At 42.2% G+C, this 15,232-nt stretch overlaps 1 protein-coding gene across 12 annotated transcripts in view; it reads right to left on the reverse strand.

Moving 5' to 3' along the window:
* Positions 1-587: 587 nt before the first annotated feature.
* SMARCD3 (SWI/SNF related BAF chromatin remodeling complex subunit D3) overlaps positions 588-15,232 on the reverse strand; it is a 110,210-nt gene continuing 95,565 nt past the window's right edge. For all 12 annotated transcript variants that reach the window (XM_068933868.1, XM_068933862.1, XM_068933864.1 and 9 more), the window contains 4 exons: positions 12,490-12,625; positions 6,655-6,777; positions 4,946-5,047; positions 588-4,847 (listed from right to left, as the gene is read on the reverse strand). In XM_068933868.1, the coding sequence (XP_068789969.1) occupies positions 4,794-4,847; positions 4,946-5,047; positions 6,655-6,777; positions 12,490-12,625 (415 nt within the window). In that variant the 3' untranslated portion in view covers positions 588-4,793. The remainder of the gene's footprint in view (positions 4,848-4,945; positions 5,048-6,654; positions 6,778-12,489; positions 12,626-15,232) is intronic.

Below are 15,232 nucleotides of genomic sequence, written 5' to 3' on the forward strand. Positions count from 1 at the left end.
ACGCACACCAAATGACCAAGCGCAGGAACTAGACCATTCCAAAGTTAAGGATTTCCCATCTTCATCTCTTAAACTTGTTCCCTATGGAACATGGCTGAAGAGGTTGAAACTCTTACTTTTGGAGTCCAGTGAAGAGATGAACACAGATTAAAAAAGACCTGTAGGGCAACAGTTCTCACCTTTGTCAAGTCCCATTAAAAGCTGTATGTGTATGCCTCTGTGTATATGCCTATGCACATAGGTGAGCAGATATCTGAAATGTTGAGACCATCAGTTTTTGTCAGAAGCAGAAAGAAACCGGCTGTTTCAAATCATCCCTTAAAATGGTAGCAGAGCCTTGGGATTATAATCTCATGCATCAAATTCTTACCATTGACTGATTTTATTAATTAGTCCTGGCTTGACCGGTAATCCTCAGCTCTCTAAGCCGTTTAATATAGAAAGTGATCTCTTTCTAGCCCTTAGATATGAATTTCTGTAGCAGAAATGTGTGTGTGGGGGGGGGAACCCTCCTATGACATTACTTTTACATATAGGAAGTCATGGAATTTTCTTTTTTGAGATAGACATAAGGTAAGCAAAAGAGATACAAAGAAACAAAGTATTTATTGTAAAAGCTTTTCTATGAATCACTCAACATCATACAATGAAGATACGGTGGCTACAGAGTAGAGGGAGTCTCTCTCTCTCTCTCTCTCTCTCATACATGTATTCTTTCACTCTCACAAACCCACAGTTGTGTTTTGCTTTTTTTTTTTTTTAATTGGAGTTCCTTTCTTCAGTGAGATTGGAAAAGGTGTTTTATCATACAGGACCTGGCAGAACAGATACATCCTATTAAGCAACAGAGCAGTTACAGAAAGGAGAACTCTCTCCTCAGGAAAAAAAAAAGAAGCTTTCATTTCCCCCCCTCATCTCTTTGTACTGCCCGTGGAAGAGTTCTCAACACAAAAATCAGGCAAAATACCTGCAACACCTGACTACAGTCTCAGCAAAACTAGGAGCCCTGGTATGTGGACAAATATTGATCTAGGCACCAATATTTTCACTCAGCTTCAGCAGGATAAACGCTAGAAAACAGGGTGTAAAACAAGCTGTCAGCTGAAGCGATGTCTGCACTAAAATTAACAATCCTGCAAAGTGGAAGAGCTGAATCACTGTTGATAATGACGGGAAATGTTTTGACAATGTGTCTCAAAGTTACTTGCAGAACATTTGGCTCTGCCCTGCATGCCAATTTCCCAGGCTATATACCAGCTGAGACCAACCCTCTCACATCTGCGCTCTATATGTACACATGCATACACACAAACACACAGAATAGACTACTGTATCACATGTGCTATGTCCAACAGCACTCTGCACATTATCCTGTGCTACAATTTAATGGCACTTTAGTGGCTCTCTGCTCCATTTTTTCCCCACTATTGTATTTTTTTCCCTCTAGTCTGGCATTTTCCTTCCATGATCAAACATTTGTTTTCGCTTTAATTTCTAGAAAGCACTTGGTCTGAATCCTGACTCACTGCCAACAGCACTAAGGACTAAAAAGTGTGCTTCAAAGCTGCCACGTCAACATGTCAGCTCCAAGATACATCTCCCTTCCATTGGGAAGCAGGAATTCTGCTTTAACCCTCTCCTAGTTTTATGCTGTATTTTCTAACAATCTATATTACTATTTATATATTGTTAACTACTTTTATGCACAGAATGCTTTGTTGCAGTATGCACAGATTTGCATTGTACTGTGGCAGAAACTGAAGACCCTAAAAAATCTTCTTCTTTTACACAAAAAACCCACAACCATCTTGAACTTAACATGAATTTATCATTCCAAATCTGCCACAATTACATGCCTGTTCAGTACCACTACCTTTCATTTTTGCATGCCCAAGCAGTATTTGGTCCAATTCCTACCAGTATTGCTCCACTGTTTCTCTTCACATGTAATTTCTCTTTTCTGCAAACTGACAAGTTCCTAGCTGCACTCCTGGAATGCAGGACAAAATTTTTCTCTTTGCCTCGTCTGTAAAAGGCGTGAACTGCTTCTGAACACAGGAAATGAGAATCAAAATATCAAACCCAGTTTAATCAAAGGAAAGACACCTGACAGCTATTTCTGAGACTTATCACTGGCAAATGGCCTTTTTATTTACAGTAGGGATAGTGGGATATAATAATTTAGATTTTGGCTTGGCATATTTGGCATCACATATACTGGCTGACTGGCACATGCGCGCACGCACGCACACACACACACACACACACACACACACTGCAGTAGCGTTGGTGCTTAACATAGATTCATCTTCCAGTGTTGCTGTTATGGTTCCACTGGGCAGCGACATTACACATTAGTGTCGTTTAATTTGCTCTGAAAGAGACTTGGAAATAAACCCATCCAATCAATTTTACAGACAGATTCTTAAAGTGGATTGGGCTCCGTTATCTTGCCAGCTGTGGCATGTGACTGAAGTTTCTCTGTACAAATATTTGCTACTTGAATGGGAAAGTTCTTAAAACTAAATTTCCCTGGCAGACATCCTGCAGACATCTATCCCAGTCCCCTGCCCATCTCACATCCTTACATATCTTATTCTGCATTTCTTATTCCTGGAGACTGAATGCATCCCCTGAATGTAGCTGCTCTGTTTACCACATACAGAAAAGAGCTTTATACACTGGACAGCATGCACACAACTGACGCAGCAGTGTAATAAATACGGAAGCACAGCAGCAGATGACCCCCACTGTTTTCCTTCGTGATACTTGCTTGTAACCAAATTAGTGGAGTCCTACAGTAAATAAGATGTGAATGACATTTACTGTCTGGCAACCTCACAGTCCCTCACTAGACTCAGTTTAAGACTGAAGGATTTCACGTTTAAACATAAGGAGGGGTTTTAACATTAAAAAAAAGATCCAGACCAAGCCATTCTCGGTAAAAGGCCTCAATGCCCAGGGCCAAGAGGTACAGCTGTGCTTTTTTCTTACACCAATGGATGTGCATGATGTTACTGCCATCATATGACTGACTGCAATCAAATGCAAATTTTCCAAGACATTTCTGAACACAATGGACAGAGTAAAAGCTATGGCACTGCTAATATGGAAATAGAGGCATTAAATAAATAAAGGGGAAAAGACTGTCTCTTTGTGACTGGACAGAAGAAACACTTACGTTCAACTAAGAAATTGGCAAATATAGTAGAGGAGAAAAAGACAATATTACAGCAAAACACATTATTCAGAAGAACTGCCTCCCTTCACCACATGCGAACTTGATTCTCTTTCCATGAATGTGAAAGAAAGGAGGGGTAGCATTACAATCCTCTTCTGGGTTACATCATCAGAACACAAAGTTGTACTTTGGCAGCTGCTTTTTGGACTAGAAATCATGTTGGGTCATTAATTACAAGCTTATCTCTGCATTAAAAATCTTGGGGGGGGGGGGGTGAGGTGGGGGAATTTGATGCAGATGTCACTGCTTCCAAGTAAATACAGTATAATGTCCATAGTCTGAATTTGCTGTACATTTGCAAAGACGTTTTCCAAAGGATGCTTCATCTGGGCTACTGAAGGCTGATAGTGCTTTGTAACTCAACAGCATCCTATATAAGCAGTAAGTATGAAGCATGGGGGACTGAATAATTCATAGGAAGAGGCAGTTCACCTATGATTAGAATGTGAGACCAGTCCAGGGACTCTCTTATGTCCTGAAGGAAAGAGACCGCGGTCATGTTATATGAAGCTGTACCGCTTGGATTCTACACCAACTTACAATTAGGGAAGTGCTTTTCAGTGCTGATCCCTAATGGCAAACACAGAGAGAAAAATTTAAAAAATCTCATATTTTACATATATGCTTATTGTTAATACCTGCTGTAGTCAAGGCAGATATCAACAAAGCACCCTTAAATCACTTTCATATTTTCAGAATGCCTCATTCTTGCTTCAACCTCAGCTTTGCTAACCCCAGTGATATTGAGAATGCCCAAGAAGCTCTTATCCTGGGGACAGTTCTCTTCCTCTCAGTATGGCACATTGATCATACCCATGAATATCCAGACTGTCTGGATTTATCAGTCCACCTTTCACTGCAGGGGCAAGGGAAAGAAGGAGTATTAAGCATCTGCAGAAGAAATGTCCTGACTACAATTCTGTCTTTCAGAGAGGCTCATCATTTCAGGAATGAAAATCCTCCTAGTTTGTTCTTTCACATGGCGAGATGGCTTCTTGCACTGCTCCAGCTGGAACAGAAACTCTGTTTGAGAATATAAAGCATTCCACGGCTATAAGAAGGACTATCTTGTCTAATTCCAGACAAAGTACTATTTGACACTCTTAGGTAACAACTAAAATAACATAGGTTTAGAACAGCCTTTATTTCTCTACATCTGTAGTCTCCTCTAACACCCATCTCAACCTCCCCCCAACCAATACCACCCATGATTCTATGGCACAGCCCATTATGATTTGCTGTGTAGTGTCTGAACTTTCCACTAAAATTTAATGATGCAACTTAATGAATGAACCTTTAATCTTCTTTAACATTGACACCTGTATGGAGCACAGAAATCTTCTGCTGTCTCTGGCCTGGAATGGTTTGAGACACACCCCGCCATGGGCAGGATTTTCGAGGGTCACTCTAAAGCTGGTGTTCTGACTGGTGTGCTGATGGTACGTTCTCGTCCAGTCAGGAAGCAGGTCCGTGTGTAACAGTGAGCCAAGTAACACTCATTAAGTCCACCGGTTCTGTGGTCAAGATGCCAATGGGCTCTCATGAGCAATGCTTATGTGTTACGCACTCCCAGAGACTGTTCCAGTTCCTGACGGCGCTGCTGAATCTGAAAGAAAATGAGAAACTGTACAGTTCTGCAGATTCACTTGTTCAGTGGCAGAAAGATTCATTCATAAGCCAGCAGTATGGCTCATTCCTTTTTACCTTGCAGTAGAAATATCGGCTCACAGCCTCTTGGGACCATGGCTCATGATAAAATTCAGCTCTGCGTTCTTCCTCTGGGTTTCCAACCACATCAGTCATTACCTGTGACAAAGACACAAGCGTTTTTCGCTATAGCTCTTCTACCACGTAGAGAAACATTCAGATTTACCTACAGCCAACATTTATCCATGCTACTAAATAATACATGTTCAGGACTGTTCTGTAGTCCTTAGGCAACTGGACAAGGAATGGCTTGTGTCCTTACTACCAAAATAAGGTGGCCACATACAAACTGTGAACTGTGAACAGTTCCTAACCTATGCTAACTCCTGAACTGTGCCAAGGAATAATTTAGGAGACCACTAGTTTCCCAGGCTAAGTGCCACAGACCACTAATAAGTTAACAGCATGGACAGTTTAGTACCAGTGTCCAGGAAATTTCCCCACCACTCTATATATCACTAGCAGCTGTAGCCAAAGAATCTCAATAGTACCTATACACACCCATGAACAGCATAGAATTGTTACGAGCTGGAGATCAGACTGAAGTACAACTCTTTATACCACTGTAGCCCTTAAATCATATCTTACCTTGATTCCAAGGAAAGATCTAATGGGGAAAGTATTATGGAAAAATAACTTTATTGAAATATAAGAAACAAACAAACAAAAAAACCCTAATAATTCCAAAATGGCCAAAAGCCTTAGCTGATTTTTCAGTCTTTAAACAAGTGCCAAGAGAGTAAGATTTGAACAACCACTAAAAAGAAAAAAATCTAATGACTGTCTCCAGCACCAGAGAATCAAGGGGAAATATAAAATTAACAGCATCTTCTTCAGAGTAGTGTGTTGCAACCACAAGTCTGATTTGGCAGGACAGAACAATATAGGAAAGGCTTTTTGGGACAGGGTGTCAGTCAGGGAGACCACAGAACAACAGAAAATATGCAGTCAAAGAAGCTCCAGAATACCTTAGTTTGTAAGCTCTTCAACCTGAAAGGCTCCTTTATTTAAATATTCTTTCAAATGCCTGTTCTTCTTTTGAATATAATATAAATAATAATTAACTATCATAGACTTAACAGTAAAATTTTGTGAAACTATTGATTAACAAGCTAGATGTTTGTATTTGAATGACACAATAATTTAATTGCAATCATATTATGACACCATTAATATAACTAGGTTTGAGGTATCTGAGTTAAAGACAAGAAATGTGAAATTTTGTGAGAAACGAGTTCTTTATTTTTGCTAGCAAACAACTGAACTTCCCCACATTCCAGTTCTTGGGTATCTCAGCACTAAGCTCAAAGATAGCTGATATTTAATCTGCCTGTTTCTTAAAAATGATTAAATCATGAACTGACAAAAGCCCCAGACTGTTGTTGTACTATACAATCCTCTTGCGGAGTTCTACAGAGCTCGAATTTTACAGTCATATTAAACCAATGTAGCCCTGTGCTCCAGTCACACTGTCTAACCACAAATTCACCTACCACGCCCGTTAAGCACTGCTGTTCCACTGGAAGGGGAATACAGCCTGGCCTGTCTTTCCTATATACTTTCTGCTCTGGGATGGCAGGGCTACACTCACTGTCTTTCTTCCACCGATTTTCCATCCTGGATGTTTTAGCTATACATGCCATACACGTAGCTCTAATTCTAACATTCTGATTCCAGTATCCATTCTTCTTCACACCTTAGCTCACCTTAAGATCCCGACTTTGGGATCGGAGAAGGTCCTGAATGTATCCTTTGGGATCTTTGGAGAAACTCAGCATGAAATCACGTTGTATTTTTAACTGATTTATGGATTCAATTGTCTCATGAATCTGACAGAAAAAAATAAAGCAGATGTTACTTAATTCATCCCATGCTCCAGTGACCCTGACGTCAGCTCTATTAGTTTCTTTGTGCTTCACGTAGCATACAAAAGTGACAAGTGGATACCACAGACTTATGAAGGATCCCAAGGCATCTCTCCCCTGCAGGAGGGAGTTAACTCCAATGTCACAGTCACATTTAGGTTTCACGTGCATTTCTGCAATTAAGTACATACAGGATTTTTCTCTACTGCGCTGAACTGCTGGATGGCACATTATAAACAATACTGAAGATCTAAGTCATGCCACGGGATGATGTAAGGATTTCCTGTGTATACTTAGTTTTTTGGCCAAGTCTGGGATTTTTCTGGAAAGGTGCTACATAAATATGTCTTTAAACAGGCCCCAATGCAAGAAAGCAATTATTCCCCTGGTGAATCTACATTTAACTTCCATACCCTATCATGATGCTTAAAATTTGTTCTCGTGATTGCCTGGTCAAGTCCATATGAAATAAACTTACATAATAGCAATGAACTTCTAGACTCTTTCTTGCAAGACAGCCTACTAAAATCAGCATGACTGCTAAAAGAAGACAGGTAGATACAATGAGCAATCAGGGGTATGGAAGGTTTACAGAAAATGAGTCATACCTTCAGAAATATTATGAAAGAATTCTATATTAACCAGCAGGTGAGAATGCGACTCCAAAGAGGAGTCAAGGTTCTATAATCATCCTGGATAGCAAAACCAAGTACGATCAATGGAAGCACAGTCAAAGAATCATTTGGACATACCCACATGCGCACAAAAGCAAAGTTTTGTTACTCTGTTCCTCTAAAATTCTAGTTTAAGATTATAAAATCACTTTGTTTAATTTTCTGTATGCATCCATTTTGCCAAAACAACTAATGTGGCCAAGTACGGGGTGAAAAATCATCCTCCCCTGATCTGGTTATGCCAACAGAGCCCCTAATGCAGGCACAACTATCTGGTATATTAACAGAAGAGCGCTTCTGTCAACTTAAAATCATTCCTTATTTGGGAAAATGATATAGTGATGCTGGAGAAAACCTTCTCTGTTGGCATGCACTGAGTTTCCACTAGAGGACTCTGTGACAGCATAGCTATAAATGGTACAGACAGCAGTAGAGTAGTCCATGCCTGTGTGCCCAGAAGTGACCTCAATAACTTCACTAATCACAGCTTACACTCTGCTGTAGAAAATGTTTAAACAAAGGTGATGAAGACATGGGGCAGGGGGAGTTGTCACTGCACTGGGAACAGAATAACTCTATGCATGCTGCATGCAAGCCTATATAGGTTGGGAACCAACTGGGTGAGCAGCAGCGCTGTTCAAAAGAATATTTCTCAACAGCCATAAAACAATAGATTCCTCAAACATTACCAGAATCCATAGCAATGCTGGTGTCCAAATCCCCTTTAAAACAATACGAAGACCACAGCTTAATATTTGTTTGGGTGTGTTAGGGGTAAACAAACAGGAACTTGGCCTGACTCTGTGAAACACAAATCTCAGGTACATTATCTCACACCTCATTTTCCCTTGCTCTGAGAAAGGGAAAAAACCCTTTGTTTACCCACAGCTGGCTAACAGACCCTATGACAAGACTCCCTAATACAGCCTACAGACCTCATCACTGCTATAACACAGATATGTTTATTTTAAGTGTGCATGATCCCCATTGGTTAATACAGGAAATAATTCTGCCAAACTGTTCCAACTGATTTTTCTGCCATTTATTTTCCACAGTTGAATCTACTGCAGTGAGTTGTTCTGTGGCAGTGCATGCACAAAACACACCCAGAACATGAGGTTCTCTTAGCTTTTCCTCACAGCAATTTAGCAGAATACCATGACTGCTGAATAAAATCTTGTAGTAAAGCAACTCATGTGGTCCTTGAAAGCATTAAAAAAGGAAACAGCAAGCAGGAATTCTGCATTATTTTACCTCTGCAAATGGTACAGGAGAGACTCATCCGGGAAAATTACCTAGGACAGAACTCAGTTTGAGATTAATATAACTAAACTTGGCCATCTAAATGTTTTTGTATGTAATTATGTTTCTAAGTTCCCATTACAGTCAAAAGAGATCATGACAATATAATCATTGTGGAGATCACACAGCAGTTCATTTCATCCTAAAGCAGATATTTACAATCTGTTCAGCTCTGTCATGCTCTATTCTCCTTTAACTGTGCTAATTAATCTCCATCTAGTATAATATTTAGACACCTAAATTCTGGCGACAATCTTGAGCAGAAAGTTACGCTTGCTGTCCATAAGCCAAGTGGCATTTCGAATACGGACACAGCATAGAAGAGAGATGTAAAATTATTCAAGGACTGAATGTAATGCTGCTACAGTACCCACTTGCTCAGATTCTCCTAGCAGTTCAGCTTCATTTTCTTCCTCCTCCTCCTTAGGAGGTCACCATCCTGGCTATCTTACTAGGAAGTAGTGTCAGCATTACTATCCCAGCTGTTTCAAGTGTCTTTGGTCCATTTGGCTCTCTGCTCCTACACAGAAAGCTGCTGCCCTTCAAGCTAACCACGTACCCTCTCTTCGCCTCTTCCCATTGGCTTCTCTCACTAGCATAAATCAAAACCTAATTACTTTTACTTCCCAATTTATCAGCACCACTATGAAAACCTCAGTTTCTGCCTGTCAAGACTTCTGTAGCTCAAAACATACCCCCTCATCTGAATTGCAGTATTAATTTTTCTTCCATCACTGGTTCTGCATGCTTGTATTTCCCCCACTTTCCCTGCATCTCACTCCATCTCACAGAATCACAGAATGGCTGTGGTTGGAAAGGACCTCTGGAGATCATCTAGTCCAACCCCCCTGCTCCAGCAGGGTCATCTAGAGCACATCGCCCAGGATCGTGTCCAGGCAGGTTTTGAATAGTTCCAGCGAAGGAGACTCCACTACCTCTCTGGGCAACCTCTTCCAGTTCTCTGTCACCCTCACAGTCAAGAAGTTTTTCCTCATGTTCAGACCCAACTTCCTGTTTGTGCCCGTTGCCTCTTGTCCTGTTGCTGGGCACCACGGAGAAGAGGCTGGCCCCATCCTCTCGACACCCTCCCTTCAGATACTTGTACACATTGATGAGATCGCCTCTCAGTCTTCTCTGGGCTGAACAGGCCCAGCTCCCTCAGCCTTTCTTCAGAGGAGAGATGCTCCAGTCCCCTCATCATCTCTGTAGCCCTCCGCTGGACTCTCTCCAGCAGGGCCACGTCTCTCTTGTCCTGGGGAGCCCAGAACTGGACACAGTACTCCAGGGGAGGCCTCCCCAGGGCTGAGGAGAGGGGCAGGATCACCTCCCCTCCACCTGCTGGCAACACTCTGCCTCATGCACCCCAGGAGACCATTGGCCTTCTTGGCCACAAGGGCACACTGCTGGCTCACGTTTAACTTGTTGTCCACCAGCACTCCCAGGTCCTTCTCGGCAGAGCTGCTTTCCAGCAGGTCAACCCCCAGCCTGTACTGGTGTATGGGGTTATTCCTGCCTAGGTGCAGGACCTTGCACTTGCCTTGGTTGAACTTCAGGAGGTTCCTCTCCACCCAGCTCTCCAGCCTGTCCAGGTCCCTCTGCATGGCAGCACAGCCCTCTGGTGTATCAGCCACTCCCCTCAGTTCAGTATCATCAGCAAGCTTGCTGAGGGTGCGCTCTGTCCCTTCATGGGCACCCAGGTCATCGATGAATATGTTGAACAAGACTGGACCCAGGACTGACCCCTGGGGGACACTGCTACAGGCCTCCAGCTAGACTGTGTGCCACTGACCACAACCCTCTGAGCTCTGCCATCCAGCCAGTTCTCAATCCACCTCACCGTCCACTCAGCCAACCCACACTTCCTGAGCTTACCTAGGAGGGATGTGATGGGAGACAGTGTCCAAAGCCTTGCTGAAGTCCAGGGAGACAACATCCACTGCTCTCCCCTCATCTACCCAGGCGATCATCCCATCATAGAAGGCTGTCAGATTGGTTAAGCAATCTCCTCTTAGCACTACTAATCTCCTGCCCTTCCAGGCTCCCATTTCTTGCTCCACTATCTTATCAAGCCCTCTTGAATAATCATTTTAATTTCACACTCATCTTTCATGCCTACTGTTGAAGAAGGATTAACTTTATGTACAAACAGCAGGTTAGTTAGTGGAGAGAGACAAGCACTTTTGTACTGTGATTCACCTGACCTATTTTAGATTCTACCTTAGGATGACATTACTTTCTCCCTTATCTCTCCAGTGATTGCAAAGGGAACTGGAACAATTAGCTCAGATGCAGACTTCTGAATTTGGACTTCCACAAGTACTATTTCTCCTCTAATTCTTCTGCCGGTAATCCTTCTCCATAACCCCAAGCCTCTTGCCCAAAGAAGCATCAAATCTTGCATCAAATTTTTCCCACTACTTCCCCAGCTGATCCTAGGGAACTTTGGTGTCGTCTTCAACCTCTCCCTTTCTGGTTCCTATACCAAAACAATGCCTGACTTTTACAGTTTTTTTCTGTACAACTTTTCTAAGATACAGAATTTTCTATCAGCAGATATAGTGAAAGTTCCTATAACACATTTTAATTACTATAACACTTCTATCTAGTCTTGCTAACTGTAATCTCTCCCTGTTTATATCCAGCAGAAGACTGCTGCCCTTTATTCTTACCATGTACCTTCTTTGCCCTTCCTTAGTGGCTTCTGCTTCTCAGCATTAAACAGAAGTCCATGAGGCCAGTCTTAATTGCCTACTTGTTATATTTTCAAAGATGAATCTTTCTGTTTTGTGTCAGGTTAGAAGAAAAGAAGATCTGGAGGCAAAATATTAGGAGTCATTTGACTGTGGTATCTAAGTATCTGCATTAGAAGAAAATAAAGATTAAAGGGCCTCTTCTATGCAGCGGACAAACTTATCACATTTATGCTAGTTTGAAAGCAGAGGTGACTATATTTTCAGAGACACACTGAACATAAAATATTCTACTAAACTGAAATTTAAAAAATGAAAAGCTGAAGCTCTGTCTTTCAATATACAGAAATATACTCATCTAGATGAATTAAATGATTCCTCTTGGCTGTTACAGCCAGGAATATTGCACTTCATGGAGCACCCTACAACAGTATTCACAAAGCCTGCCTTCCTGTAGAGCCTGCACTGAGGCACTATGCCCACCAGTGCTGCGAGCATACCTGCGCCACCTCAGCCCCATAATCCTGCCCACCTCATATATGTAAGGTATGTAGACCATACCTTGAAAGATAATGTTCGATCCAAACCACCTGTTCTGAAGTATTTTTAGTTGCAACCAAGTCATCTTATTTTCCACAGAACACAGCAGAGCTATTAAATAAATAGTTCAGAGGATTCTGAAACCGTGTAGCACCCACAGTGGCACACACTCTATGTCACCTGCCAGGAAACTCCCTATACTACTTGTGAAACTCTGCTTCCAGCACCTTCCATCTTTGCAATTGTGTCAGGCCCCAGATCATGTCCTGGGGTGGCACTCCAATCACCCCACTGCACTGCCATTGCATGTGACAGCTCCCTTGAAGCACGTTCAATGGAAATGTATGTATCTCATAATACTACTCCCTCTGATATATGACACCAAACCCACATACAGCTACACATTCAGTGTGTGTATAAGCATGTATATGCCATTTGAAACTTTAACTCCTTTATTCCAGGAATAGTACCTTGTTGTCCAGTGCTGTAATCTCCTGTTGATTAGCTGTTGAAAGAAGGAAACTACTCATCTGTCCCTTCAATGGGTCTTCAACTTCTACGTCTATGTCGTAACAAGCTGTCTTCTTCTGATCATTGGGGTCAACACTATGGAGAGGATAATAGATCATAAGAAGTGCTGTAATGAATCAGAATAAATATCCATCCAGTCCAGAACAGACTCTTTGATAATGCCTGTGGCAGGTGCTGCGAGAAGAGTTTAAGAACAGAGTATCTTTGTATATAGCTCTATCCTAGTATAGTCTCTCATCTTTCATCAGTCAGCATTCAGAGACTTCTGAGCTGCAAGTTTTATCTGCACCATCAATGTTAATAGCTATTAATGGACATAGTCGCCATTAAATTGTCTAATATCTTCCCGAGACCAGTTGTAACTCCAGCCTCCATGGCAAGCCCCACTGATAAATACCGTTCTTCTGTGTACTCTGTTCTACTGTGTCTTTTTTGAGATGGGGTAATCAGAGCTGTACACCACCACTCCAGATGGGGGCATATCATGACACGTTATTCGGTTCTCAGTTCCTTCTCCAGTAATTCCCAGAACTGTAATTGTCTTGGGCAGCAACGTAGCACTGTAATGACTCCCAGATCCTTCCTGAGAGGAAGTGGTGAATTTAGAGACCATCACTTTGTACATAATGTTAGGATCAATTTTTCCTAAATGCATTACTTCATCTTTGAAACAATGAATTCTTCAATTTTACTCTAGAACGTCTCAGCTGTTCAACATTATCCACCCCCTACTTCTAATAAATTACTAATCCAGGACAATGGCTTCTGTGAAGGATTGGGGGGAAAGTTTTTTTTAAAAATATACGTACACCATATAAAGCAGATCATACTTATTCACATGCTTGATTAATTCTTCAAAGGATATAGCCAGGCATGTCTTCCTGTTACAGAACTCTTATCAAATCTTCCCCAGCATACCACATTTCTATTAATTCCATTCTCTGCTACAGTTAGTACCAACTGGCCTCCAGTATCCAGGATCATTCATGGCATCATGTTAGCTGCTTTCAAAACCCTCTGGCACAGAAGGAGATTTTAATAGCTAATGCATTATACTTGCTAGTTAAGCAAGTTCATGTTTGAGTCCTGCCTGAAAAATCATTTGCAATTCCTCATTTTGTCTGTGCTAAATTAAATTCTATTTGATACTTCAGTATGATAAAGTTTTTCAAACATTCTCCCTCTAATAAAAAACCGATACTGCATACTTACGGGACCTTCTCTAATCTCTGAAGTTAAGATTGATCAAAAGAATGAATTCTGATTTCCTTACATGACTTCAAATAGTTGATTATCTTCCACGACTAGTGCTTTTAAACGTTAATAATTTGTCAGTGTCAACAACACACTGGCAGCCTTTCTACTTCCAATACGTTTAAACCAATTATTATGTTGTTTTCCATCTTTAGCAAGGTAAATGTCAGTATCTTTCTTTGGCTTGTCCTATTGTGACTTTATCTTTAACTTTGGGGGGTTTAGACTTAACTCTCTTTCTTTAGATTTAGGCTCAAGTTTATTAGCAAGGACGTTGTTTCTCAGCCCACTTGCTGATGAGCTAGACTTCAGTCATTGTTGCTTGTAATATATAAATGCTGACTTCTGAACGCTATTTTTGAAATGGCTAGGTTATGTTCACCTGCTGCAGCTAGTATAAAATTGGCTCATGATCTAATGGAGCTTGTTAGAGCTGGGAGAGCAAGAGGTACTGGCTTTTGTTACTTCTTCTGAAGATGGTAGGAACAGGCTAGCCTAATTCTAAGGAAGCTGCCAGATCGCTAGCAAGGATCAGCGTCTGATGATTAGTTGCTGCTGCTGCTGTTGTGGTTAACCAAATGTCTGCTGCAAAGACTGCTTTATATGTCCTGCTTAAGTAGCAATTGAAGAATGCAGCTCCAGTTGTTATTTCCTGCATGAAATGGATCAAATTCTAGGAAATTTCTGGACCTAGGAAAGCTCAGTGAAAGCTGGAGTTGAACCTAGCAAGGGATGTGATGGGCAACGAGAAGGGCTTCTAGAAGTGAATCAGCAGCAGAAGGAAGACCGAGGCAAACCTGGGCCTGCTGCTCAGTGGGGCAGGGGATCCAGCGGCAAAAGGCATGGAAAAGGCCGAGGTATTCAGCACTGTCCTGGCCTCTGTTTTTCCTGGCGAGGCCCGTCCTCAGGCCTCCCGGGTTCCTGAGCCCAGGGTCAGAGTCCAGGGGAAGCAAAGATACTCGGAGAGACCTTGACACGTTGGCGAAATGGGCCGGCAGCTCAACGTCATGAAGTTCCACAAAGGCAAATGCAAAGTTCTGCTCCCGGGATGGAATAGCCCCATGCACCGGTACGGGTGGGCATCACCCGACTAGAAGGCAGCTTTGCAGGAAAGGACCTGCAGGTCCTCATGGACAACAAGCAGAGAATGTGCCCGTGGTGTATCCCAGCTATGAAGAAGGCGGACTGCAAAATGGGCTGTATTAGCACCAGTGGTGCCATCAAGTTGAGGAAAGCGGCTATTCCCTGCTAAGCCACACCTGTGAGACTGCATCTGGACTTCTGGGTCGAGCTTGGGGCTCTCCAGGGCCAGAAAGACAGTGTCATACTGGAGCGAGGCCAGCAGAGGACCACCAAGATGACTGGGGGCTGGAGCACACGCTGTACCAGCAGAGGCTGCGAGAGCTGGGTTTGCTTCAGCTGTGAGAA

This window comes from Struthio camelus, chromosome 2, assembly GCF_040807025.1.
Source record: "Struthio camelus isolate bStrCam1 chromosome 2, bStrCam1.hap1, whole genome shotgun sequence".
NCBI lineage: Eukaryota > Metazoa > Chordata > Aves > Struthioniformes > Struthionidae > Struthio > Struthio camelus.